Source organism: Podarcis filfolensis (assembly GCF_964270895.1).
Source record: "Podarcis filfolensis genome assembly, chromosome: 2".
In the NCBI taxonomy this organism is placed as follows: domain Eukaryota; kingdom Metazoa; phylum Chordata; class Lepidosauria; order Squamata; family Lacertidae; genus Podarcis; species Podarcis filfolensis.
In genome coordinates, this window is record NC_139605.1 from 76,285,520 (window position 1) to 76,312,385 (window position 26,866).

General features: G+C 38.3%; 1 protein-coding gene and 1 long non-coding RNA gene across 3 annotated transcripts in view; one reads left to right on the top strand and one right to left on the bottom strand.

Annotated features, from left to right (window-relative positions):
* The window catches only part of SLIT3 (slit guidance ligand 3), a 395,171-nt gene that overhangs the window by 178,881 nt on the left and 189,424 nt on the right, over positions 1–26,866 (top strand). For both annotated transcript variants that reach the window (XM_083596748.1, XM_083596749.1), the window contains exon 5: positions 25,445–25,516. In XM_083596748.1, the coding sequence (XP_083452874.1) occupies positions 25,445–25,516 (72 nt within the window). The remainder of the gene's footprint in view (positions 1–25,444; positions 25,517–26,866) is intronic.
* On the bottom strand, positions 6,575–7,733 carry LOC310755167. The gene is made up of 2 exons (XR_014544202.1): positions 7,478–7,733; positions 6,575–6,694 (listed from the first exon to the last, which is right to left on the bottom strand). It is a non-coding gene; the product is annotated as an uncharacterized lncRNA (long non-coding RNA).

The window sequence follows — 26,866 nt, forward strand, 5'->3', positions numbered from 1 at the left end:
TATTATTATTATTATTATTATTACTACTGCTGCTGCTGCTCCTGCTCCTGCTGCTGAATAATATTAATACACCAAGAAATCTATTGTTTCTTATTTTTTTCAGTGCCAGCTAAACTCTTGCAAACTACTGGGTTGTGTTGAATGCAACTGCTATTTTTTCTGAACGTTCCATGTGAGATGCCATGTGACACCCATTTAACTAGCGATTTGCTTTATCCTTGGGTATTGTTTTCTGACCTTGGATAAGTGACAGACATTTTTTGATTTAGTAAAAATGCTTGAATGCATCCTTGCGCAGAAAGACCTACCGGTAAATGTTACCTCATTGCTTCAGGAATATTGCTTAGTACTCTGAGGATGGAGAGGCCATTTGCTAATACTTAATGGGCAGAAACTATTCCATAAATTACCTCTTCAGTTGCAACCCACTTGAAAATGGCAGGAACTTTAAACATTGCTAATCCTCAAATAGATTTGTATAGCTCAAATTGCTTATGTTACTCCTTATTGGACGTGTTCAAATTATACAATGTTCTTTAAGCAGTAAACATATTTTCTTAATAAATAGCTTTTTAAAAGAATGCAGTCTCAATAAAAAAAAACCAAACCCTGAAACTCTGTCTAGAGAAGATAGAAATACTGTTGGTGGGTGGTTTGTTTGTCTGGGTGGGTGGTGTTTAATCTCTTTTGGGTGGGGTTTCACTCCCTCAATAACAAGGGTGACTATCCTCTTTTGGCCTGAAACCACATTCACCTTTGGCCAACCCCCTGAAGACTACATTTTAGTGATGAGTGTGACTGCCCATGAGACACAGGCATACACAGGACACACATACACACAGAAGCAGGCAGCCCTGCTCCTCAGATGATTCATGAAAGTTACCTGACAAGGGCATGGGTTATAGCACCTGTCCACTCATCAAACAATCAGTCTGATTATTGGAAAGGGGAAGTTTCCCAGCCCTGTGTCTGTTTCCCATCCCCTTTTGCTGCCACAGCCAAATTTGGGATCTTGGCAGCTGCCCCTGCCTTAAAGGATAAAATTGTCCAGTTTGGTGGGTGCCCGTAGATTCAGCTTTTCGATGGGAGCCTCAGTGGCACATAATGCCTTTTCTACCAAGCTAAGGTTGGTGAAGCAATTGTGACCCCTATTGGACAGGGGTAGTGTGGCCGTGCTTTGGTGACATCCAGATAAGACTATTCTAATGTGTCATTGACTGCAAATACGTTGCTTTGGTATTCTTGGAAAACCAGTAGACTGCTGATTAGGCTCACTGATGAAAACTTCACTCTTAAATGCTTCCACAGTTATAAAGCCCAAAACAGGAGATGGTTATACGAAAGGTTCTCCTATCTGAAGTGAGGTGGGTAGTAACTGGGAAGGTGGCCTTCTCTGGTGTGGCATCCTGCTTATTTTCATTTTATTTATGCATTACAATTTATATTCTGTTTTATTGTAAGCAAATAACAACAATATAATAGAATGTTCTCCTCAGGGAGGCTTATTAGGCACCTATTTTATTGACTTTTTCACCCGGGCAAAGGCTCTTTTACTTTCTCAAGCTTTTAATTTGTGGTTTTGATTACATTGACATCTGTTTTATTCTGTTGTTTGTTTGTTTGTTTGTTTGTTTGTTTGTATTGTTTGTTGTATTATTTTGTATCCTGCCCTGAAAATGAATATTTCACCACCACCACACATCCTTTTAGAATATATGGGCACCTTGAACTTTTATGCATCTTTGATTTTATGAATCATCCTCATTTTGTATACAGTATATTCTCTGTGCTACTATAGTATTTGAACAATAGTAAGTTTTCCTTGTTGTGGAGCTGAGGACAAGTTAGAAGTAGAATCAGCCTGCAGCTTTATTTTAAGTCATGCTTTCAAACTGGAGTGCCATCATTATATGTCTGAAGTTTATTTAACCTATTTATCTTGCACTCTCTCAACAAGGCTTTACATCTGCTGTGTCAAATGGAACTAAGGCTGCTCTCAAACTGGAAATGAGCTTCTATTGGAGAACCCTGTTGGCTTCAATATTATTCAACTTCCATGTTAAAATATAAAAGATGTAGGTCATCTTAGATTATGATATTCTGCCCATATTCTGTAAGGTCATCTAATTACACATAATGGGTTGGATCCAGAGTTGTGCTTTGCAGAGTTTTGCTCATGTTGGAGGAAGGACTGGGGAGGTGATTTGACCTTACCAGCACCTCCAGAAAAGTTGCTATGGAGGGTTGGGACCCTCTGGAACAGCATGAAAAAAAGCACAGTATGCTTTTTGTGAGATAACCCATTGTCAAGCTTCATAACAGATGATAATACACCAAAACAAAACAAAATCTCCCACCCTAACTTCCTTAGTCAGCACAGGCCTGTTCAATGACACCACAAATATTCTTGTTTTGCTCCCTACAATGAATCAAATAATCAGAATGAATGAATGGAATGTTTGTCCTGTCTGCATTTACATATTTCTAATTCTGTGTTGATCTGACTCTGAATAAATCACAAGAAAGGGGGCGCAAAATCAGCTTTGTTTGTTTTAACAACACCGCTGGCTACATTTCAGTCAAACATAAAGCACAACCCAGAAGCCCTTGTACTTCTGACTGGTGACAACTACCAGAATGCCCTTCCCCTTTGCTATGGCAATACTAGTCAAACTGGCAATTGGAGCAAAATCTTTTGGACAGCATTTATGGAAGCAAGCTTATTCTTTAGCCATTCTTTGTCCCAAAATGGCTCTGTCCTTGTCATAGTTTTCTTCCTGGGAAAGGATGTAAAGCTTTTACCAAGCCTTGTACCTCTGTCTTTTTAACTGAGTGTCCTTCCCCTTGCTACTGCAGTGAGAGGACAGCTATAAATTACCAGGTCCCCTTCAGTGTGCTACACCCCTTTCCTATATGTTTTATTTTGGATATGGATTACTTTCCTCACTGGGTCTTATAACTGAGGTATCTAAAGTCAACGTAGGCTACACTCTGCTTAAATATTGTTATATGTAAGTTTATTGTGTGTTAATTAGAGGATAGCTTTAATCAGGGATGCTAGGTTGAGAGTAAGTGGAATGATTCAGGCACTTATTTAATCTTACATGCCAGAATGGTTCTTACCTACCTTGCTTTTTTTTAAAAGGCTAAGCTGAGATATAAAGTAGCTTTTGTATTTGTGTGAATAAAGTGAAGCTTTAGTTTCAAACGGTTCTGTGTTACAAGCCTGCCCATAATGTTACCTGCTGATTGCTGCCAGTGCGGAAAGCAAAGCTTGTTGCAGAGAGGCATAAACAAAAACTTTCAAGATGATTTACATAGCACTTTGCTTTTGCTAGATTATTTAATTTTTCTACTCTTTAATCATTTTTGCTACTAAAAGCATAGGTAGCACAAATAAAATATCAAGTTCCAGAGCAGTACATACAGGACCACTTCAGTAATTATACTTTGTATTTACTTACCTCACTTCCCTTGGGGAATTTTGGATGCCTCTAAGTATGTCAATTTAACCTTACTAATTACTGAGATTATATAGAACAACGTGTCATTTTGAAGCACTTAGGTTGCTACCCAAGTATTGTGCCAGAATGAAAGCTTGGAAATGAAAAATGAAACCAAATAAGAGTGCATATCCCTATTTTCCCTTACCACAGTAATTATGGTGAAACGCTCTGTGTTCTGGGCAATGCAGACTATTATGCTTTTATAATTCAGACAAACCTGTTTTTGTTGGTGACGATAGATAAGGGAGAGTGGGTGAGGGAAAGTCTTGATTAATCCCGAATGCTGTCATTCCAGGCTTCTACCATGCTCAGCAGAATTTTTTCCATGGAATTTATCAGATTGTATGATCTCACCCAGTTTATTTATGAGAGTTGTGTCTTCCTCACTGAAGGTCAAAACATGGCTTAAAGTTAAGGGAAGCCACCCATGAACTTCACAGCTGAGTGGAAATGAATCATATAATTATAGAACTATAGAGTTGGAAGGCCTCGAGAGTCATCTAGTCCAACTCCTGCAATGCAGAAATCTCAACATGCGGTCTTTCATCCAATTTGAAACCATACTGAACCCGGCGTAGGTTTGCAAATGTGCTAGCGTTTTATTGCTGCACCAGTAGGATGGGTTTCAGTTTCTCATATTCAAGTCCACCACTCTTGCCACAGCACCCCACGGGCTTTCCCATGCGAGATGTGGTATCATGGCAATTGTGTCATGTGTGCTTGTTTTTTCTTTCTTTAGTCATGGGGAAGGCAAATACTTTTGTTCTTTTTTTGTTCTGGGAGGAAATTTGCCTACAGCAGCGTCCATCCAGAGGCAAACAGCAGCCATGGTCTGGACAACAATCGCAACAACAAAAACACACCACAAAACTCTCTGATTTAGCAAAAAAATTGTTATTTCTCACTTTTACTTTATATATATTTCATTACTCAATGAGCATAATTGATACAAAGAAATCAATTAAGATTGCAAAAGCAAGAAGAGAATCATTTGCAGACATTCTGAAATGTATTATTTATTGCTTATGTTGTGTTGTAGTTATGCATTTTTTTCATGTCGTAAGCTGCCTTGAACATGGTTCAAACTCTGGAAAGGCAGCATCCAAATAAAATTATGTATGGATGCATGAATGTATGTAGAGTGGTACCTCGGGTTACAGACGCTTCAGGTTATGTGATTTTGGGTTGCGCACCACGCCGAACCTGAAAGTACTGGAACGGGTTACTTCCGGGTTTTGGCGTTCGCGCATGCACAGAAATGCTAAATCGCGCTTTGCATGTGCACAGAAGTGCTGAATCGTGACCTGTGCATGCACAGAGGTGGCGCTGCAGGTTGTGAACATTGAGGGTTGCAAGCGTGCCTCCCGTATGGATCATGTTCACAACCCAAGGTTCCACTGTATGTACAAATCCACTGGGTGAAAGCTTTCAACAACTTGACCTGACACATGCATCAGATGAATTTGATTGCCTGCATGACAATATAAAATAAAGTAGAAAAAAATAAAATACTGTGTCTTCCCACTGCTTGTAGTTTGTAGCTGCTTAAAATAATGCACAACATTTTTATCTGCCATAGATATCTGTTGCACTGTGTTTTGCAAAGTGTCCGTTCCAGACAGCATGATCTGTAATCCATATGTTTCCATCCATTTACAAATTCTCTGTTTGTATTTTGTTTGGCTGTTAATAATGAACTCTGTTAATAATACACTGGATTTATGGTTTTTGCTTTTGTTTTTGTTACTGAGCACTTTCCAATGACAGTTTTTCCAACTTAGAAGTAAAAAAAGATAAAATCTGATGCAGTGATGAATAGTTTTAAAAGGTTCAGTGATACAAGTTTGGAACTGTTACCATTGGCTTTCTTACACCCTGTAGTTTAGCATACATTTTATGTATGTATGTATGTGCCATGGCTTGTGAGAGATGTGCTGTAAGAAGAGAGTTGACAGCTATTTTGGCTTCGCAGACTTACGCAAAACATTCTCATGATGCCTACCCATTTCTTTTTAAATTTCAAACTGCTTCTTATATGTAATCTAAGTGGAAATTGCTGCCAGTAATTAGTTTCCTGTGGAAGTCTATGATAGGGACAGGACTAATGTGACTGTTGCTGTAAGACTAGAGGATTTCCCCCGATTAGCAATAAAATGAACTAATTTTCTTTGTTCTTCATTCCTCCCTCCCCCTTTCTCATTTTACCACATTTACCAATGAATTATAGAAGGGTCTATCTTTCTCTCTCTTTTGCCTTGTAACAGATCATGAGCATGTAGTCAAAGAATAGCTACTGTAGCCTGTGCTTTGCTAACTGAAGATTTTGTATTCATACTGCACCCACTATTCCTATTGCAAACTCTGATGTACCTTAGGCTGGTATATCAAGAAAATGCTTATGTTCTTATGTTATGATGGAGCGATGTTGTTGTTTTGTTTTTCAAATCACACTTTGTATATGCTTGATACAGATTTAGACTGCAGACCTATGCACCCTTACCTGGAAGCAAGCCCCACAGACTACAGTAGAACTTATGAGTAAATGTTAGGAGGAAGGGAATGTAGCTAGGCAGAGATGGGCTCAGGATGATGGATTGCTGTGGAGCAACCTCCTAGGGCTGGTATAGCTTGGTGTTGTCTATCTGATCCCCTAGGCTTTCCCAGCTGGTCACCTACCTGGGACTTGGGAAGTTAGATATAAGGTGGAAGCTTTAATGCTCCCTCTTCTCATCCTCATATAAGATGTAAACTTTTGGGGTGGGAACTATTACTGATTTAAGCAGGCAGCTTTTGGGTAGTTACTAGGGAGCACGTTGATGTTATTATGTTCATTCAGATTAGTGGCTTATTTGGAGTATGAATAAAGATTCTGGCCTTGGTTCAGTTTAGTTGTCATGGCAAATAAATATTTATGGTGTGCTGCGTATCATGTGAACTCCTTTAGCAATGTACACTTGTTCTGTATCAGGAAAAGCTTGAAGGTTGCCGCTTTGTCAGATCCCTGAAGTACCTTTGTTAAGCAGCAGCTCTCTCAGTAGTAGGCTTGAAAGAAAAGAGAGCTCTGAGCCTTTGACAGTGGAGGTGTGGTTTAATTGTTTGACAGCTTTCTGTGTGTTTGTAAAGTTCCAGCAGGGGTTGCTCAGCTTGTGTCCCCTAGGACTGATCTCTCAGAATTGCAAAAAGCTTCTCTGTAAAAGATGAAACAATAAGCTTGTTTAGAGCAGGGCTGTGCTGCCAAAGGAAGTTGTCAAACATTAGCTCTGCAGCTGCACCTACAGCAGCCAAATTATTGCACTGACATGATGACAGCTCTTCATGGCTGCTTCATGGGGAGGACACAGAGGGGGATCAGAGGTGCGCATATAGCTGGACAGCATGGATCACAGTCAGCAGTCATAAGTTATTGTTAGCACTGTCTTTCCAGCAGGGCGGTAAACAGGTTTATGAACATCCTGCTCTGCTGCATTTAAAGTAGACAAACAAGACCTTAGCATTGTATGCCATACACTATAAAACCAAATTTCAAGAAGAAAGACTGAGAAGATTTGGAAAATCTTAGTAATTACCAGCAGGTGGTCAGGCACCAGATCCAGTATGATAATTCAGCGCTTTTTCTTTTTTTTTGTCTAAGAAAATGTTTAGGGGTACTCTCATTTTCCTACTCATATTGAAATACTGCTCCTCAATAAGGCTAAACTAAGATTCACAAAATATTTAGGGGTATGTGTATGCCAGTGTCCCCCCAGAAAAAAGCACTAATAACTTATGTGAGAGGGGGGAGAATAAATGTGTCCCTGATAAATTTCAGGGGAATGTTGCAGTGTTGGTGGGTTGGGCTTTGTATCTGTCTTGATAACAAGGCAGAAGGAAAATTCTTCAGGGATATGATTCACTCCTGTCAGTTTTTCTCTCCTTCCTCTTACAAGCAGCTCACCTTTGCTTTGCTCCTTTTTTCTGTCATGTTTACTTACCTTTCTTCACTATATTTACTTTTTTTCTTCAGATCTCTTCTTGGCTCCACTGATAGCAGTTTCCCTTAGTCTCCTTTCCTTTCCTTTTTTTTAATAGAAAAAGACAAAAAAATTGCCTCAGATTCCCTGTGTTCTTTTCCCCTACTCTTTTGGTTTCTCAGTCTGTCTGTCTGTCTGTCTGTCTGTCTGCCTGTCTCTCTCTCTCTCTCTCTCTCTCTCTCTCTCTCTCTCTCTCTCACACACACACACACACACACACACACGGCTTGGCGGTGGTTGTTTTTTTGCCTGTTCTGTCGGGCAAGAAAGAGAGGAAGAAGCATTTGAACCTTTAAAACAGGGGTAGGCAACCTAAGGCCTGTAGGCCACGTACGGCCCAATCGCCTTCTCAATCCGGCCCCCGGACGGTCTGGGAATCAGCATGTTTTTACATGAGTAGAATGTGTCCTTTTATTTAAAATGCATCTCTGGGTTATTTGTGGGGCATAGGAATTCGTTCATTTTTTCCCCTTCAAAATATAGTCCGGCCCACCACATGGTCTGAGGGACGGTGGACCAGCCCAAGGCTGAAAAAGGTTGCTGACCCCTGCTTTAAAGGAATAGGAAAAGGGAAGCTCCTTCGCCCTGTCTATGGCCTCACCAGTCACTCCGGCGTTCTATTTTTCTCAGTCCCACAGCCTCAGGGTTTGTCGCTCCAGTGAGTCTACTCACAGTCTTCTGAGCTCCCTTTTCCCTTCTAATATACATAATTCTATCTGTTGTCTTCCTGGCCTACATGGTCTAAGTCCTTTACCAGCATGATGGAAGTCCAGCAGGTCCAGTTATTCATGGGCCCCACTGCCCCTGAGAAGTCTTCCATGGCTAAACAGAAGAAGAAAAATGTTGATCAAGTCTTGGAGACAGCAACAGCACACCAGCATGCTAGGAGAAGCCAGACAAAGGGAGGCTGAATCAAGCAGAAGGCATCTGTTAGGGGAAAGGGTAAGACATTGCCAACCCTCCCCTGGCCACTTGCGGCCCTCCTCTTCTCCAGAGGCTTTCCTTTCATTTTCTCCAGCTCAAGGGATGATTTAAGTTCACAGATCCCTCCCAGCTTTTTCTCTCTCTTTCATCCTCGGATGAGGATGGTTTTATGGCAGAGGTTTTCAGTCTTTTCGAGTCCACAGCTCCCTTGACCAACATTCTTTTTGTGGCACCCCTGTGGCGCTCAGAAACCCAGTTATGTCACCCTTGCCTGCAGCGCTGGCAGCCTCTCATCCTTTTTAGAATACTCTCCCTTGTGGAATGTTCCCTCAGCCTCCACTCCTCTCCTTTCCTTTCCTCTCCTCTCCTTGGGAATCCTCCAGGAAGCCGCCGCAGCCACCCCTGGTCTCTGAGCTGCTCCCCACCCCAAAGACAAGTCCACCCCTCAGCCAGCCCCTGCTCATACCTTGCATGCTCAATTGAATAAAACAGGCTGTCCTGCACCAACTCTCAGCTGAATTCTTGCCCCGTTTTACAAGCTCCTTCACCTGCTCAGCCAAGGCCCGCTGGCAAGAAATTTATGAGCTCACAGGCAGCACCTAAAATACTTTCCCTCTCAGCTCAAGGCAATCTTTATTATGCAAAGTCTTAGCTACCTTGTAACTAAGGTAGAAACCAAAAGGGTGGGGCTCCCCCTGAAGAGCTGTTTCCCTGCTGCTGCTGAAGTTGTGGCAAGACTAAAGGAATCACAACCTTCCATGTCTAGAGTTCCAGTTCCTGCTCCCTTGAAGGTTACCAAGGCTGAATGGGGTTCACCTTTCCAAACTTATTGCAAAAGGACTTTCCCCCTCTGTTGCTTCTCTCAGACAAACTGTAATCCTACACCAAAAGCTACTGGGGCCATCCAGTCTTTGTAGTCTATGATGGCTCAGACTTAGCAGTTATGCTACGCTGACCCAATGCTGTTAGCATAAGCTTAATTTAGGTGTTTCCAGTTTGGGCACGGTTTTAATAAAGCCTTGAATAAATCTACCTTTTAATCCATCGTGGGTCGTCCCCATGCTTTATTCTGTCCCCTTGTCAAACCATTACAATTTCCTTTGCTTCTCTGGAGATAAGGGCTGGCGATATATAGGTGATTGAGTCAGGCTTGAAAGATTCACTTAGGGGGAGCAAATGTTGCTGTTTTTCACTATGTTTGGTAGGAGTTGCTTGTGTTATGCCCTGGAAATTCTCTGCCAAAAATTTATTCATTTTCCTGATATGAAATGTACATTTGAGGTAAATCAATCTCTGTGTTCAGTCCTCAAATGTATGATAATTTTTAAAAGAGCTAAACCCCTTTCTAGTCTCCCTAGAAACCAGTATAAAAAGGCATTGGACAGGGAACTTCTAATATTTTATTTAAAGTGGACATTTATGACTGGCCATTGACCTTGAGATTCCATTAGAGATAATGAAGGGCAGCATTTGAGGTTTCTTTCACAGCATGCAGCAAATGATGCATACCCCCAGATCATAGGACATTTCCTGTTCCATGCTGTGCAAGAATGGTGCATAACAGCATTTGCATTAGTTGCTTGAACAAAATAAGATGAAACAGCAGTTTTAGTGCAAAAGAACAGTTTTTTTCTTTTTGAGTGTCGGAAACAACAGTTGATATTAGCAGCTGCTAACTAGTCATCAGTACTGCCTAAATATCTCCAGTCTTTTAAAATGGTAGATTTTAGTAGCTGCTAACTAGCTGTTAACTATTTAACCCTCTCCATTTTTTAAAACGTTAAATATTTTCCCAATGTATGTAAACGTAAGAGCAACATTGTGCCTTTAACTCTTGTGAAAAGAATGGAAAGATGTTTGCAAATGCACCACAGAGTAAGTCTCTTGGCTTCTAATATATTTTGAACTCCAGCACTTATTCATCAGGGAATATTTTCAAAGAATAAGCAGGTAAATCTGTTTTGTTATTTCCATACAAGGCTAAGATTGGTGACTCTGAAGCTTATTGTAATCTCAGTGTATTCTTTCCTGATGAATTACCAACATAGTCCAAAACGTATTGGACCAGAGAATCTATTCCGAAGCACCATTGTTTAATTTGAGACCTCACTCTTGAAGCCCTGCATTTGTCCAAAGTTTTCTCAGTTTCTTAATTGGACAGAAATAGGGTCTAAGAACCATCTGCAGCCATTTCTCAGGATGAGAGGCATATGTTGTCAGACAGCAAACATGGAACAGTAAGAGCCAAAGTAAATGTGTGCCCAGGTGCTACCACCCCCTCTGCCTCCCAATCTAGGACAAGAACCAGAGGGGACAGAATTGTCAGGAGACCAGGTTCTCAGCTGTCTGCACACCTTCCCTGGGAGCTGGCTCATTCATGATAAGAATGTATGGGTTTGGGGTCAAATAAGGCCACAACTTTTATTGATTACAGATGCAATGGGTTTGGCAAAACCATTAGCAATCCCTCAGAGGGGGTTGCTCCTGAGGCAAGGAGGACCTATGACATATACCAAGTACGATTACCTCCTGTGGGAGCCCCACCCTGAGGAGTGCTATGGCCCTATTCCCCAACTGGACATCTGGACAGAAGCACCTCCTCCTGGATTCCTTTAATGGGATACCCCTTTTTGTTGGAGAGGCAGACAGAGGCTTATAACCTCCTCTTCACCGAGACTAAGGCCAACCCAAAGCCTAAACTGCCAAAGTTGTAACAACTGATTTGAGGTAGGCAAAAACCCCAGACAGAGCCAATTGGTCTGAAGGACAATTTCCTGCCTGGCCCCAACATTTGGTGACCAACATTTGTCCAGAGCAAGTTCATTAACATAACAGGAACAAAAAAACATGAAGAAAGTGGGTGGATGACCTGACAAGGAACTGCCCTGGAGGATGATGCCAGGCCTCTTTAAATGCTCGAGGTGCAGACCCAAGTGGAGCCTAAAAGCCCTGCCTGAGGAGTGTACGTCCCTGGAGTTGCCTGCCATTGGCAAAATAAGCAGGTGGCTATGATCTAGTTCCCTAGCTGGTTAGGAAGCCCAATAAGGATTCCCACTGGCTGAAGGATAGCCGGTGCTATCCTTGCCAGGGGAGTGTTCTGGGTAGTGACGACCAGCCTGCAACGCTGCTGTCCCTTGAGATAGGTAAGCAGACTTACAGTAAGCATGACATTTAAGTGCACTACTCTTCTCTCTTTTCTAAACAAAAAACCACAAGTGGGGTTGGATAGAATCCGGATTGCTACCAGGAACACTCCATTTTCTCACCAAAACTCACCCCCCAAAATGGCTTTTTGTCTCTGAAATGTGCACAGGGCTGCTGTAAGTAGTGATTCTGGGTAGACAAATAGCATGGTTGAAAGGACCGATTTGGATCCCCCCACAACACACACACACACAGTGGATTTGCGTAACATTAAGGGCGCTCACCACTTCCCTTAACACCTAGCTTGGCCCTTACTATACTCATGTGAAGATGTGTCTGCACTACAGGAACTTAGGTCCTCTGTAGATGTCAAGATCCTACCTTTAACCCTACCTTCAGAGAATACAGTAATGGCCTTGTTGAATTCTGTGAGGCAATTCCAGCAAGGTGAGTGTTTGACACAGATGCTTTAAGCATTCTCACTATTCTTTTTTTTATTGAGCAGGTTTAATTTTGCCAAACAGCAGCATTTCTTTATTTTTTTACTGTAACTCAAATGACAGCTTACTACAGAGCTATTTTTTATTTTGAGTCTGAAAAATCTATACAGTGTGTGTGTGTGTATATAATTCAATAATCCTGCTCCAATTCAATAGAGAAATGGCATACACAATTTCCCTTTGCCAGAGTGTTATGAGAGAACTCGGTCAAATAAGGAAATGAAAACCAGATTTAACTTTGGGGGGGTGGGGGTGGGGGGACCAAGCAGTTGTGTTTGACTTGAAACCCTTCAGAAATATACAAAAGCAAGACATTGAAATGACATGTGCAAATGCTTTTATTCTATAGCTCTATCCTTAGTCATAACCTTGGTTTACCTGTGCTACCTTAGCCTGTGTATTTTATATGAACAACATTTCAGGACACTGAAATACAGTTTCTTTTAATGCTGGTTGATATAATTATTTTGAAGATTATTGTCACTGCTGGTTCAGTAAGAAATCAGATGATCAACTTTGAAAATATTTAACATAGTTCACTAGCAAAGAAACTCAGTTTTCTCAATGGTAGATAAGTAGTTTAATCTGATATGTGGAAAGTGCCCAGTGAGCACTATGGCCAGCATGCAAAGAACAGTGAAAATAGTTCCATACAACTAAAGAGGGTTTTGGAGTTCTCTCCTTAACTGCAGTCCAGAATGCCACAGAGAACCCCACTTTTGAAACTGGGTGGACTTTCAAAAATCTGTTTGTGATGTAACATTGGGGCATACAGTTGAACAAAAAAGTAAAATTAAAAAATCCTGATTATGACCAAGTCTCTAAAGTAGCTCTTTAGTTCTTGGAAAATTCATAAAACTGAACAAACACTCACTTACCTAATTTCTTTCTCTTACCCACACATTAGTATGGGGTGGGAGGCACGACGTGCCCTTTCTGGGGTAGTTTGTCCACATTTGGTCTCCATCCTGCATTCAGCTCTCACCTGTGGCTCCTAGAAGATGTAAGCATGTGACAGTGGCCGCACCCCAGGAATGCCTACAACTGACCAGCTAAACTAGGTGAGGATAGCTGATGGGCCTCAAACCCTCGGTGAGTTAGGGACTTCTCCTCGATGCAAAGACAGGCTCCAGCAGATAGAGCGAATGAAACTAATAGTGGATCCAACTAGATCGTTTCTGTTCATGCTGTGGAGGGAAGTGAGGGGCAGATGGGGCTCATCAACCTGGGTCTGTAGCCCATCTGGGAGAAGGAAAACTCTGACCCTAAACTTCCGCTGCCTTGCGGCTATACTATCTATGAGAAAGACTTTAGGAGTAAACCATGAGGGAAAATCCATACCCACTGCCTTGCGGTGTATCTTTGACAGAAGAAAAGGCTAAGAAGAATAAAGACTCTGAGGCAGTTGGATGGCACCTTGCATGCCTCCTTCTGGCAACTCCTGCAGCCAAGCTGGTGTCAAATGTATTGCTCTGTTTTCCTTTGGACCGTATCAGTGAGGCCAAGAGGCGAGTCTTGTTGTCTGGGTAGCCCAGGACCTTCATAAATACTGGCCAAGCTTGTGCCCCAGGGAGGTCACTTTGGTGCTCCACTTTGGCTTTACCTCCAGAGACGCACTCCATTGTCTGTCAAGACAGACATATGCCAACAACAACCAACACATTTGTACTGAGATAGGATAGCCTAGAATGGTGTCAAAATTTGCTTCATTTGTAGCTCAGATCTCTTCTTAAGTTTACTACATTTTAGCTTGTGATAAGACCTAGATATAAGTCCCATCAAACTCAGTGGGATTTACTTCTGAGTAGACATGTAGTTACATGTTTGGGCTGCATGCACATGGCAGCTTATTCCATTTTCATGATGCTTCCCTGTTAATTTTCACATTATATCTTATCACATGACATAAAAGGGACTTCCAGAATTATAGTAGAATTTAGTGGACTATAGTACAAGTTTAGTGTTTATTTATATATTATTAGCAAATGGATAATTTCTGGAAGCAAATAACACGAAATTGAGCACTAAACTCACACTATATTCCACTATTGTTCCTAAAGTGGCTTGATCGATTGATTTAATTTATACACTGGCCTATACCTGGAGGTCTCATGACGGTTCACAGAATAAAATCAAAATATAAAACCACAAAATACATAATCAGAATAAAAACAACAGTCCAATAACACACCCACAAAAGAGTTAAATTTTAAAAGGGCATATTGTGTGAAAGAGCAAATATAATGCAGAACTTCACATTTAGGGGAAAATGTGGGAACTAAATAAACTGCCATGTAAACATCCAAATTAATGATGTTATACGTTAAGTGTTGGTATCAGCTTTTGTTCCATAGGATCAGTTGAAATGCTTTTTAAGAAATGAGACTTCTGAGTTGACATGCATGGAATTCTGCTGTTGGTTATTTATAGTAGCAAACTGAGAACCCAAAGAAGCCCTAAGAAACCATTTCTTCTTCAGTTACTTGTGTATACAAATTTTATAATTAATACGCTTATCAGAGTTTTTTTAGTGTTAATATGGATATGATTATTAACATAGATACAAGCATACAGTGTAAAGTATGACAGAAATTTACGGTGTATTCCTAAACATAATGACTCAGAAGTAGGTCCCATTTTATAGTATATTGTATTTTAAAATGGGGTTTCAGAGTTTTTAGGGGTTTTTGAATGTTTTATGTAGATTTCCATTTTCATTGTTCTGTATGGGACAATGACAATAAAGATATCGTATATCGTATTAATTTAAAAATGTGCATGAAATTGGTATCATATTTCTTGTCGTATTCATATTCTCTCTGTATTCTGTGCAGATATGCAACTGTTGCATGTATAATAAAAATTAGATAGGGAATAACTATTATGTAAAATATGTCATATTGCCATCCTAAATGCAACAACTTTTCCAGTAAATTTGAAATCCTCTTTCTACAATGTCAGCTTTTCTTAGGTAGTCACTAATGTGTAATTATATAAATTAGAAGACTGCATAGGTGGGGGAAAATGCAACTAAGTAGTATACGACAGTTATTAGATGGTTTATTTGCTTAATTCCATGAGAACAACACTATTTTTTATTTAAAAAATCCTGGCAATATTAAATTTTAAAGTATCGAAATATTAAACTATAATATTTTCTTATTCTAATCTTGGATACTAAACAAAGGTCTTGCACTGAGAATAAAGCATTCCTTTTGCATGGTTTATAACAGCAGAAAATTTAAGGGGTTTATCATGTACACTGAAATGATAGTCTGCCTAATGTCCACCTTATGATACTCCTCAAACATAAAAAAGCCTTCATGGATGAAAAATAGAATAATGAATATTAACTGAATTAGTCATTATCTTATCTTAAAGTTCTTCTTCATATTGGGGGTTTTATTTGTCCTAGAAATGAGCATGCTATTTTTAGAAAACAGCGACTGAGTAAAAATCATTTTAGGTTGAGATAGTTCAGATTGCTTGCTCTACTTGAAAATAAATTTATCCTGACCAGTTCTGTGCTGCTATAATATCTCAACTATCATTTCATTAATGTACTAATGCAGAAAACTGATTTCATTCATTGCTCACTGTCAGGGGCTAGTGCTGCTGTCAGGTGTTTATTGAAGTAATTAACTTAATGGTCCGACAAAATTAGCAAAAATTAATTTGTGTGATTAGAGCTTTCTTCTGTGATGGACTGCTTTTTCAAGTTGATAATAATAACAGTAGACAGTAGATTAATATTTTACAATTGCAGTCTAATTTTGACCATTATGGTAAAAACCTAACCCAAGCAGTTGTAAAGGTAGCAATTGAAAGAACCAACAATAATGCAACATGGTGGGGTTTTTTATTCATGGTTGAAACAATTGCAGTCAAAATAGGTTGTACGCAAATATGGAAGCTGTCTGTGCACTATCTAGGAAATGTACACATTTTCCCCACAGTGTCTGTGTTCTTAGCATTTTGATTGGACCAGGCTGCCAACTGTGACCCTTCCAAGCAGTACAGCATAGAGGTGTGACTTCTCATATGTTGTGTTGATTGTAAACATGGAGGAAACATTGGCGCAGCCCCCTAGATTTTCTTAATTTTGTTGATTGATTCTGTTGGCTCTTTTCCACTTAATATTTTTCTTCCCTCCTGAATATAATCCTGTCCACATGAATGAATTCATCCAACAGAGGCCAGTGTGTGTGTGTGTGTGTGTGTGTGTGTGTGTGTACACGTACTTAGGACAAGAACAACCACCTGATTTGAAAATAAACATAGTCAGCATAGTCAACTTTTTGTCCCATAAGGTTCTGGCAGCTTATCATTTTAAAACAAAAAATTGCAAGAGAAAACAATGCAACATTTCTAACACGTTATTTTTAAGGAATTAAACACCTAGACAAATTCTGCTTAAAACCGTCTCACATAAATTTCCCCGCACATACATCCCCGCTGCTCCAGTCTTAAAGGCAGATGATAACGTTCCCAATTCATTTCTTCATAAACTCTTACATCCTTAACAGACACAATGAAAAAGATAATGAATGATAGCAATTCATAAGTGAAATATGTATAAAGCAATTGCTTCTTTCAATTAGTTAAAAAATAAAACCGTTTTCATGTTGTTGACAGATAGTGAAGAGCTGATTGCCAAATTTGATAGTGCTCATCAAAATAGAGAGAAGAGCACTCGGAGAAAAATGACTTTTGATCAAAATGTTAGCAAGAAGAAGGCACTGGGATTAGAAAGATGGGCAAGAAAGGGTGGACATGGTTGAAATATCAATATGAAATATTGAAACATTAAATATGAAATACATTGGATGAGGGTTCTAAGAACTATATGTGGGATTACTTAGATAGGTAGGTTAATTGCCTGATTTTTATGGTGAGTGGGCTGAATTACTTGACTTCCTGGTTGCAGTTTATTTGAAGGCAACCAACCATGAGTACTGGTTCATATATAACAGAAAGCCAGGCTCTGGTTTGTTTCCTCCCTGCCACGGCAGGAGAGGAGAATCTTAGAAACGTTTAAACCATGCTTTATTTTTATTTTGTTTAAAGTTATCCATGGTTTAATGTAATGTGCAAACCATCTCAGTGTAAAGATGTGAGAAATATTTTGAGACGACTGAAAAATAAAACATATAGTTCAAAAAGTCTTCAGTTTTCCCATACTTTTTAATGTAAGTTCTAAATGATGGTGTGGGAGTGGTACAGTTTACTATTCATCAGGAAATAAATCTTCAGAAAGGAAAAGAAGCACAATATAAAGGGGGATGAGCCTAATTATATAGGTTAAAGTATACCTTGTAACAGTGATTCTATTTTAGCAGAGAAACTGATGATAAAGATGAACTGGATAAAATAGTGTTGTTTTTTAAAAAAGCAAAGTTATTACAAGGTTCATTAATTCTCCAAAATCACATGAATGAAGAGAAAGAGTTTAGAAGAATTACTGGCTTTAGTTCAGAATGTCAATTTCTACTTTTTAATCCCAGTTCTCACAATTTATTTGACATCCTGAACAGCAGCCAAAAAAGCTATTATAAGTATAAAACACACTCATTGGTATAAATCTCATTAAGTTGAGCAATTTAATTAAGGTATTGACATGCTTAATTGAAACGTGCAAGGAGAGACTATTTTCATATCTAATTTCCATATGCTTTCCACTTTAAAAGAAAAAAAACCCCTGTAAAAATGTTATAGATTCAGCTAAGCCATGCCATCCCAAAGGAGCACTTGCTCCCATTTACCTTGATTTAGAGCCAACCACTCTCCTAAGTGGAGGTCCATTAAATGGATCTGATGTATGCCTGACTCAAACATGCGTCAGCTTCTCTTATGATCAATAGAGGAATATATATATTAATAAAGCACCAACTTAATTAAATCAAATAGTCTTCTGGGTAAACTTAAGATACTCAGAGATGGGCAGAGAATCAATATATTCTGCCATTTGAACATTAACTATGTGCTTGGAAATTTTATTCTCGCATTTTGAAGATGCTTGCAGTTTTTAAGTGTAGACTTGCAGAAGTTCACTGCATAGAAAGCTGTATTATGCATGAGAGCTTGTTCGGAAATACCCTTGCTCTGTTCTATATCTTTAACACCTTTCTTAACTATTTATTCTAACACTTTAGTATAGATGCCTGGTGTCTAACAAGGATTAAAATAAATGTTGCACTGGGGAAAACAGTATGCTGGTGGTCTGTCCCCAGTTCTCATAAGCCCTGTAATAAACTTAACAAACATTTACCTGATAATGGTGTGATGTGTTGTTTCTATTTATGTTGTGAAGGCTGTTGAAAAATTAATGTGTACTTAACTATCAAATTTGACACATGTTTTAGTTTATAGATATTTCAAAGTTGCTGACATATAGTTAATTTTTTTGTTTGCAAATAGTAACTTCTTATAAAATGAAGCCTCTATCTTGTGCATACACATTAAATTTTCATAGCAAACCATAATGTTTTAAAGTACATTTCCCTGCAACAATATTCCTAATAATTTATAGAAGGTATTTGCATTTAATCCTTTCTGGATATGTTACAGGGAGATAGAGAGAGAACATGCGACAGAGAGCACTACATGTAGCAGGCTAGAACTCTTGATGCATTGAAACTAATGGAATAAAATTAACCACCCTGTGATCTTCGGATGAAAGGTGGTATAGAAATTTAAATAAAAATAATAATATAATACAGCAAGTATCCTCGTTAAACAGTAATACTTGTTCCTGAAATTGTTGAAGTGTGTACTGAATTGGCAATGTAACTATAGCTTTAAGCACCAGGTCACAAATGGAATCTTATCAGATTCTCTTTTCTGCTAGAAAATTAGAATCTCTTCTTTATGTCTGCATTTTTTCAAGGAATGTGCAATCAATTATCCTTATGCATACTTAAGGCATTTAAAATTTATGCCTTTTAAGTTCTGTTTGTGAAGTAGGAGATGATAGTTAAGGCAGGGAATTTTAATGTGCACGTTGTCTTTAAGTAAGTTTGTGAATTTGACTCCCAAGAGCTAACCTATTGCTTAAAGTGTCATGAGCCTTTCCACGACATCCATGCACAGTCCTTCAGTCATGCTCTGTATGCCTTATTTTTTTAAAAAAAATAAGTGTACATGAAAAAGTAGCCATAACAAATCAAAATAATATAAATTAATATATAATTTGCACAAAAAAGTAATACTGCAAATCATGGCATTGATCTTAAAAGGCCTGTTCTGTGCAGTCATCAGACCATTGTTTATTATTTTGATTTTCAGTATGATTCCAAACAATGGTTTTCAATTTAAACATCATATCAAAACATAGGTAAGCTTCTGTAACGATAGTTTGGCAAGATACATGAAGTATGCCTGCTCCTTCAAAGGACACCAGAAAATTACTTTACTTCTTTTAAAAACCTTAATAGATTTTAGTAGATAAGTGCTCTGGGATAATGTATTCTTTTATGATCTGAATAAGTTAAATGTATCGCTCTGACATTAGTTGTAGACATTGTAACCTATAGCTCTTGTCTGCTTCAACAGTTTGAGACAAGTTTCTTTCCATTGATGTATTTGTTTTGGTCTGTGTTGATAGTTCTCCCATAATGAAGTGCCTTTGAATGCAGGCGGGGAGAGTGGTAGTGTAAAACCTTGCTTAGAAATGTTTACTGAAGTGAACTACTCACTTTAAGCGGCTGCTGGAAACTATATTCCTTCCACAATTAGATTTTTAAGACTTTCTAATGTTGGCAGCAGACCACTTGGCTTTTCATACATCAAGGATTTCAGGCATGTGCTATCTTTAAACAAACACATTAGCTGGAATAGATATTTTTCCAGACTTTTACATGTAGAATAGACTTTAGACAGATACATTATGGTAGAGCTACAGTTCCTCCCCACTCCAACCCCCCCCCCAGATGTGATAATAGTTAATTGTCTTGGGACCACTTTTTCTCCCTTACGTTGTTCCTAGCAGTAAGTAAACAAAAACTGGAAGATGTGAACTTTTATATGAGCCTATTAACCATGTGGTCTCCTCCCGCCCACCCCATCAGCCATCAGCTACTCTTCTATACTTAATTTAATTGTATGAGCTGACATTGTCAATCTGCAATCCAATAACATGTTTGATGGCAACTCAGAAGAGAGTCCAGTTAATTTTTGGGAGTGCTATTATGTAAATAAATATTCTTACAGAGTGCTGAGCCAAGACATTTGCTGATTAATCGGAGTTCTGCCCTTGTCTTCTCCAGGAATAAACCTTGGAATGTCAGAAGACACTTTAATGCTTTTAAATAGCAAGAACACACCCATACTTTTTTATTTTTTTTTGCCTAGTTGTGTGCTATTAAGTGAGAAGCCTGATAATAATCACACTGTACAATCTTTGTGGTATGCTGTAGGGCCAAGGCTTGTTTCACGTATCCGTAAGGTATTTCATATATATTTTCTTTAGTATATATTTGTTTTTTCACCACCGTTGCATAGACCATAATTGCCTATGTATTTCCATGTGTTGCTCCCCCTCCCACAAAGTTATATGTCAAGAGAGAAAGGTGTTGACATTGAATGCAGAAGATATAACAATCCTGTGAGAGATTTCATTATATTTTAATCAATGCTCTTTAGGGTGAAAGCAGGACATTGTGACACCAGATGTCATAAATAATTATATCCTATTTTAGTGGTTGCTTTGCACAGTCACTATTGTTGCAAAGTTAGTGCTACTAGTACTTACAGAGACCAAGGCGGTGGACAAAAAGGCTATAGATGTTGATAACTGTATGGTGAGTTGGGGGAAATCATTTTGTCTTGCTATTAATGTGTTTAAAGGTTGTGTTAATGTTTATTGTTGAAGACTGCAATTAAACAAAGCAAAAGAGCAGTTCTATCTCATGCTTGGGTCATATTTGTGACATCGCGAATGCTTCTGGTATACAAGCTGTTTACACATTTCTTCCAAGCAAAATAAAATGGGCTTGAAAATAGAGTCATACCTATGGAATGGGAGCATTTCAGTATATTAATTAAGGTTATACACAAACTTCACAGTGGTAAGATAAGTAGTCATGTTTGGTAATTTGTTTTTTTGCACTGTGTAAGAGTTGCCTGCCAAGTTAACACTACAGAGAAGCTGACAAGGTGTATCATAGACAGTATTGGGGGAGGGGTAGAAGGATGTTTGCATAATGGGAATAACTTCAAAAAGTTCAAGGACATTTTATTTTATAATGTTTTAAAATTACTTGATCACAATGTTGCATTATTATTATTATAAACATTTTCCTTATCTTTATAAGACTTCTTCAGTTCAGATAACCTCCTGATTATTATTATTTTTTAAAAAAAATTGTAATTTTTAAAGTGGAGTAGTTCCCAGCAGAGCAGCAAATAAATCACCCAGTTTCTAGTTTCGGTCAATTTACTGTATCTCCTGTTGGTAGATATACATATGACTGTAACAAGGCTGAAGATTTTATTGTTCAGAAGTCACATATGCCAAGTTATAATCCTGTAAGTAAGTCTTGCATTGGCTGGGATCTGTTTCATTGATGTTCTTTCTATTCAGGCCCCAAGGGAATGTTAGTATTGCTGGATTGTGTCCAATACTAGAATTCCATTCACAGAAGGCTCTTTCATCCAGGCTTCTGTAAGCAGAAGAGAAGGGAGGGTATTTTGCAAGTTTGGTCTTTCTGTTCCCCCCATCCCAGCAATCCCACACAGTTCTAGAGAGTGCCCAAATTATTTGCAGCAAAAGGGAGGCTGCGTACAAGGCTGTGGCAAAAATGGTCTCCCTTCCATTCATAGATGCCTCCAATGAATCAAAGAGCATTCCATGAATGGAAAGGCACTGTTGTATACAACCTGCTGTTAGTGTTGTATGCAAAAGCAGCATCTAATTACCTGTGCGCCTTAATTGCTGTTTCTGCTGGGGGAAATATAGATATTTTAAAAAAACAAAAATAAATTTAGGAACTAAACTGAAATATGATACTTCTCTTATGACCAAGTAATATCACAACATATTTTAAACTTTCCCGAATTCCTCCTCAGTCTTGGTGTTCAACAAATGAAAGGATGGTGGAAGGGCTGGAGTGGGTGTGTATGTCAAAGTTGTTGATCATATTGCTCTGCCTGCAATATGTTACATTCTTAATACAAACTTAAATATTTTCTTCTTCGGCTAATTATACTGAAGGATTGTGCCCAGTGTGTACTGGTGCAAAGCAATAATAGCCACTCTTTTTTGAAATTAGAAAAGCAGGCATTTATTTTAGCGCTTCTAGCACTGATTTTGTAGCTAATCAGTGTGAAGACTATTCATACCTAATATGATAACCCTGCTGTTTGTTTTACTGATGTCAAATCTCAGTCTTGTGCATGGATGTTGGATAAGTTCTATCTCTCTGTAAAGAAATAAAAGAATGAAATAGCTGGACTGAAGCTTTATCCTTGGCCTTTATATTACCCCTTATCAGTATTCTAAGATTTTTTACAGATTAACATTTAACACCTCCACAGAAAATCCCTCAATTTCTTTAAAGGACATTCTCATCCTAATGTGTATTAGGATTATAAATTGAAATAGTAATAGTATCACAAATGTTGAACAGTTGAACAAATAGCTATATATTGTGGTTGGATACTGCTTCCTTAGTGGCCTTAAGAAAAAATATTTAAGAAACTGACCGCATGTTTCAGAAAACGGAAAGCTGTTAATATGGCCAAAGATACTTTTGTGCGTTGGGTGAATCTGATGGCAGCTGATTTGGTCCTAGAAAGTCTTTAAGAGTGATTTGGAATGCTGGTATCAAACACAAGATCAAAAACTTCAAAACATACACAAGAGTGCATACTTGTAATAGTGAATGGGCAGCTACATAAATGCAGCTTGCAGCTGAAACCTCTACATTGCTGCAACAACACCTTGACAATGTCAGGTTGTCAGACTATGAGATTTATTTATGAAATCGGCACACAATCCTGGAGATTTGTAGAGGGTGCCCTGTTAGCCAGAGAATAGTACCTCAATAGAAGATAAAGTGAATGTAAGTTACAAGCAGATTTTTTTTTCCTGAGCGAGATTAATTTCCTGCAATCTCTTGCGTTCTTGGATAGCTGTAGAAAAGACAGAGTAGAGGGATAAAAGAGACATCAATAATATAAATTATCTTGGTATGCTAGAATACTAGAAACATTGCTTTAAATCACAAGTTTGCTACCTTTTCACTCTGCTTGCAGTAATATAAAATGCACATTTTTCAAGGACAAATTTGATTTTCTTGTGTTCTGCTTAGGGTGAATGCTTGCTTCATTTATCTCATTTTGTTATCATTGGTAACTCTCAATTGATGTTTCTATTTTAAACCAGTTGCTTTCTCTCTAAGTAGTATGTATCATACCATAGTACTGTACGTTTGTCTTTAAAAATTGACTTCTCCCACCCCACATTTCCCTTTGTAACACAGAATAAAGATCTGCCGCAAAGCATTTATTATTTTGGTATTAAGCACTGATGAAGAGAAGGGAAAGAATGGAAGAGGAAGATACCTTACTAGTCACTGTTGAATAATTTTGGAAAGTGAAACATGTCTTTTAGAAAACAATATAGTATTCTGCATGGCCATTTGTGTGTCTGTCTGAGAGAACAATTTTGCTACCAAGAGGAATTGGTGTAGACTAGATGACTAGCATAAATTGAATTAGTCTGACAAAGACATTTAGGGTGGGGGTCGAATGGACCATCATCCTGATGGAAAACAGAAGAAAGCCCTGGGTGACACAGCTTGACCTAAGATGTCAGTGTGGGTTTTCTGTGTGGTGCTCTCATTCAGAGTCACAATGCTTGTTTTTCAATAAAATCAATTTGATAGAGGTTCACCTTACAATGCAGCATTTACTTTAAAGGTGGGCGGGGGATTGCATGGGATGCATTATAATGAATACTACCCAGTTGAGCAGTCTGGCCTTAGCATGAACAATTTGTACATCCCTTAAAAAAACGGTTTACTAAGCTTGGTCGGGTATTAGTGTCCTTAAAGTCCATGCTCTATCCCATTTTTTAATTTTTATTTTTCTATACCACCCTTCATCTGAAGATCACAGGCCAGTGTACAATATAAAAGCACAAAATGCATAACATAATAACAAACAAAACAATAATACTCCAAGTTTAAAAGGCCATAAATTGTTTAATTAGCCAGAGGCTGTCCAATTATTTTATTAAAAACAAAGGTTTCCTTTGGATGTTAATAAGAGCAATTTGCTTAAGTTTGCAATGCTCTTGGGTAACTGTTTTGTTCTTTTTATGAACTACAGTTTATGTATGTATTAGGCCACAAATATTAAGTAGAGGGGAATGCTGAGATTTTATTAAAGGGGAGGCTGAAAGGAGATATGATAGCCATCGTCAAATATCTAAAGGGCTGTCACATGAGGATTTTCTCCTGCTCTGGAGGCTAGGACCAGAACAAATGGATTCAAGTTACAAGAAAGTAGATTCCAACCAAACAACAGAAATAACTTTCTGACAGTAAGAGCTTTTCATTCGTAGAACATAGCCCCACAAGAAGTGGTGGGCTCGCCTTCCTTGGAGGTTTTTAAGTAGAGGTTGGTTGGCCATCTGTCTTGGAATGCTTCAGTTGAGATTCCCGCATTGCAGGGGGTTGGAGTAGATGACCCTCAGGGTCCCTTCCAACTCCACAATTCCATGATATTTACTTTTCTCATACTTAATACTTTTCTCTTTCTTCTTGGAACATACTGAAATTCCTAAGACTCTTAATTTGTATTTATTGAAACAGTTTTAATCACTTTGCTCCCACTTCGTTCTGTACTCATTGTATCTCAAAGAGCAGTGAGACTAGGGGTTACTGAGAGATTTGTTCTGTAAGGCTACAGTACGCTCTTTTAGTAAGTCCTATGTACATATACCGAGGAGCAAATCTAATTGAACTCAGTACGGCTTGCTTCAGAGTAAACATCTATAGGATTGCACTACACATTACTTTATCTGTTGTATTTGTTGTATTTCTATGCTATCCCAGGTGTGTTCTCCCTACAGTTCACATCCTAAATTTTGTATAATATTTAATCCAAACACATAGGAATAAGAATCTGCAGTTCCATTAGCTATGTCATCCCATAATAGCCATATACAGTATCCACAGTTCATGGAAATTTTAGACCCTTCCCAGAAATCACTTCAACACTTAACCTGCTGAAATACAGTAAATGTGCAACTATTTCTATCCATCTCTAAGTTGTCTACAGCTGTGAGCATTTCTCTCTGTCATTGTGTGTTTTTTGTTTATTTGTCCCTAATAAGTGTGTATTTTCTTTTCTTTAGGGACTTAAGTGAAAACCAGATTCAAGGCATCCCAAGAAAGGCTTTTCGAGGCATTACTGATGTGAAGAATTTGTAAGTCACATCTACAATAGAACTTGGGCTGAATATGAATTATTATATGCTACTGCTCTTACATATTTGAGGACCAGAGGCATACATGGAAATGGTTTCCATGCCTAGAAATCACTGGTCCACTTCCATGCTCTCACATTTGCATTAAACATAAGCACACTCTTCCAAGATTCCATTGTCTTTCACAGGTCAATTGCCTGAGACAGCAGATGTTTCATCAAAGGGAGCAGACTGATAATTTGTTTAGCTTTATATTGTATGTTTATTGTAATTGGAACATATAGTATTTTAATGAAACCTTTAGGATTTTCCACCTGAGGTAGTATGATGTATTGGGCTAGCTCATCCTGTGGCTACAGGGCTGCAGTACTACACTCACTTACCTGGTAGTAAGTCCCATGGAACTCAATAGGACTTACTTCGGAATAGAAATATTATAAGATTGTACTGTTAGTGGAACATCACATCACTTGATGGTATAAGTGAATAATGTAGTTGACTCGTAATCCCATAAGTGCAGAAGTGCTCTGAACTGCAAATTCAGCCTAGTGAACTGTATGCTGCCCTCCTCTGTTCAAGTAGTAATAGCTGTAATAGTATTTTGTATCTTGTTTTCTAAATTTTCAAAATGACTTTATTTTAGTAGTTTTTACAATAGCCCCATAAAAGTAGGCAAATATTACTTTCCACATTTTTCAAAAGACAATTGTTGCTGAGCTAGAGTGACTTGTCTAACACCTTGCAAACAGCTAAATTGTCAACTGGAAAGTTCCATTCCAACTCTTAACTGGTTTACTATGACGTATACAGGCAATTCTAGTGTTGATTCTTTTTATTATTCCATCTCTTAAATGTTCTGTGTGCCTGATGTTAAATTACATGGTAATCTTCTCTCTGTATTTTTAGTTTTAATATATTCACAAATTTAAACTGGAGGGCATTTCTTTTTATATCTATAATGTGCCTTTCATTTTTTAAAAAATAACTCAGAGCAGGGATTATTTGTTCCAAAATAGTGCATTTTTCAACTATACTACTTGTTGTTGTTTAGTCGTTTAGTCGTGTCCAACTCTTTGTGACTCCATGGACCAAAGCACGCCAGGCACTCCTGTCTTCACTATACTACTTAGGTTTTATATATGTGTTGCTAAAAATAAATCTAGTGCCGGATACCAATTTGTGAAAATATTTCTTAACGTACTATAGACTGCAAATATACTTTAATAATTTTTGAAATTCCCCAGAATAAATTAGTGTATTATAATGTTGACATTCCTTGAGCATTGTAGTATTCATTATTAATAACGACAGCTTATCTCTGTTAAAGTCAGTTCACAATTTAGAAACAAG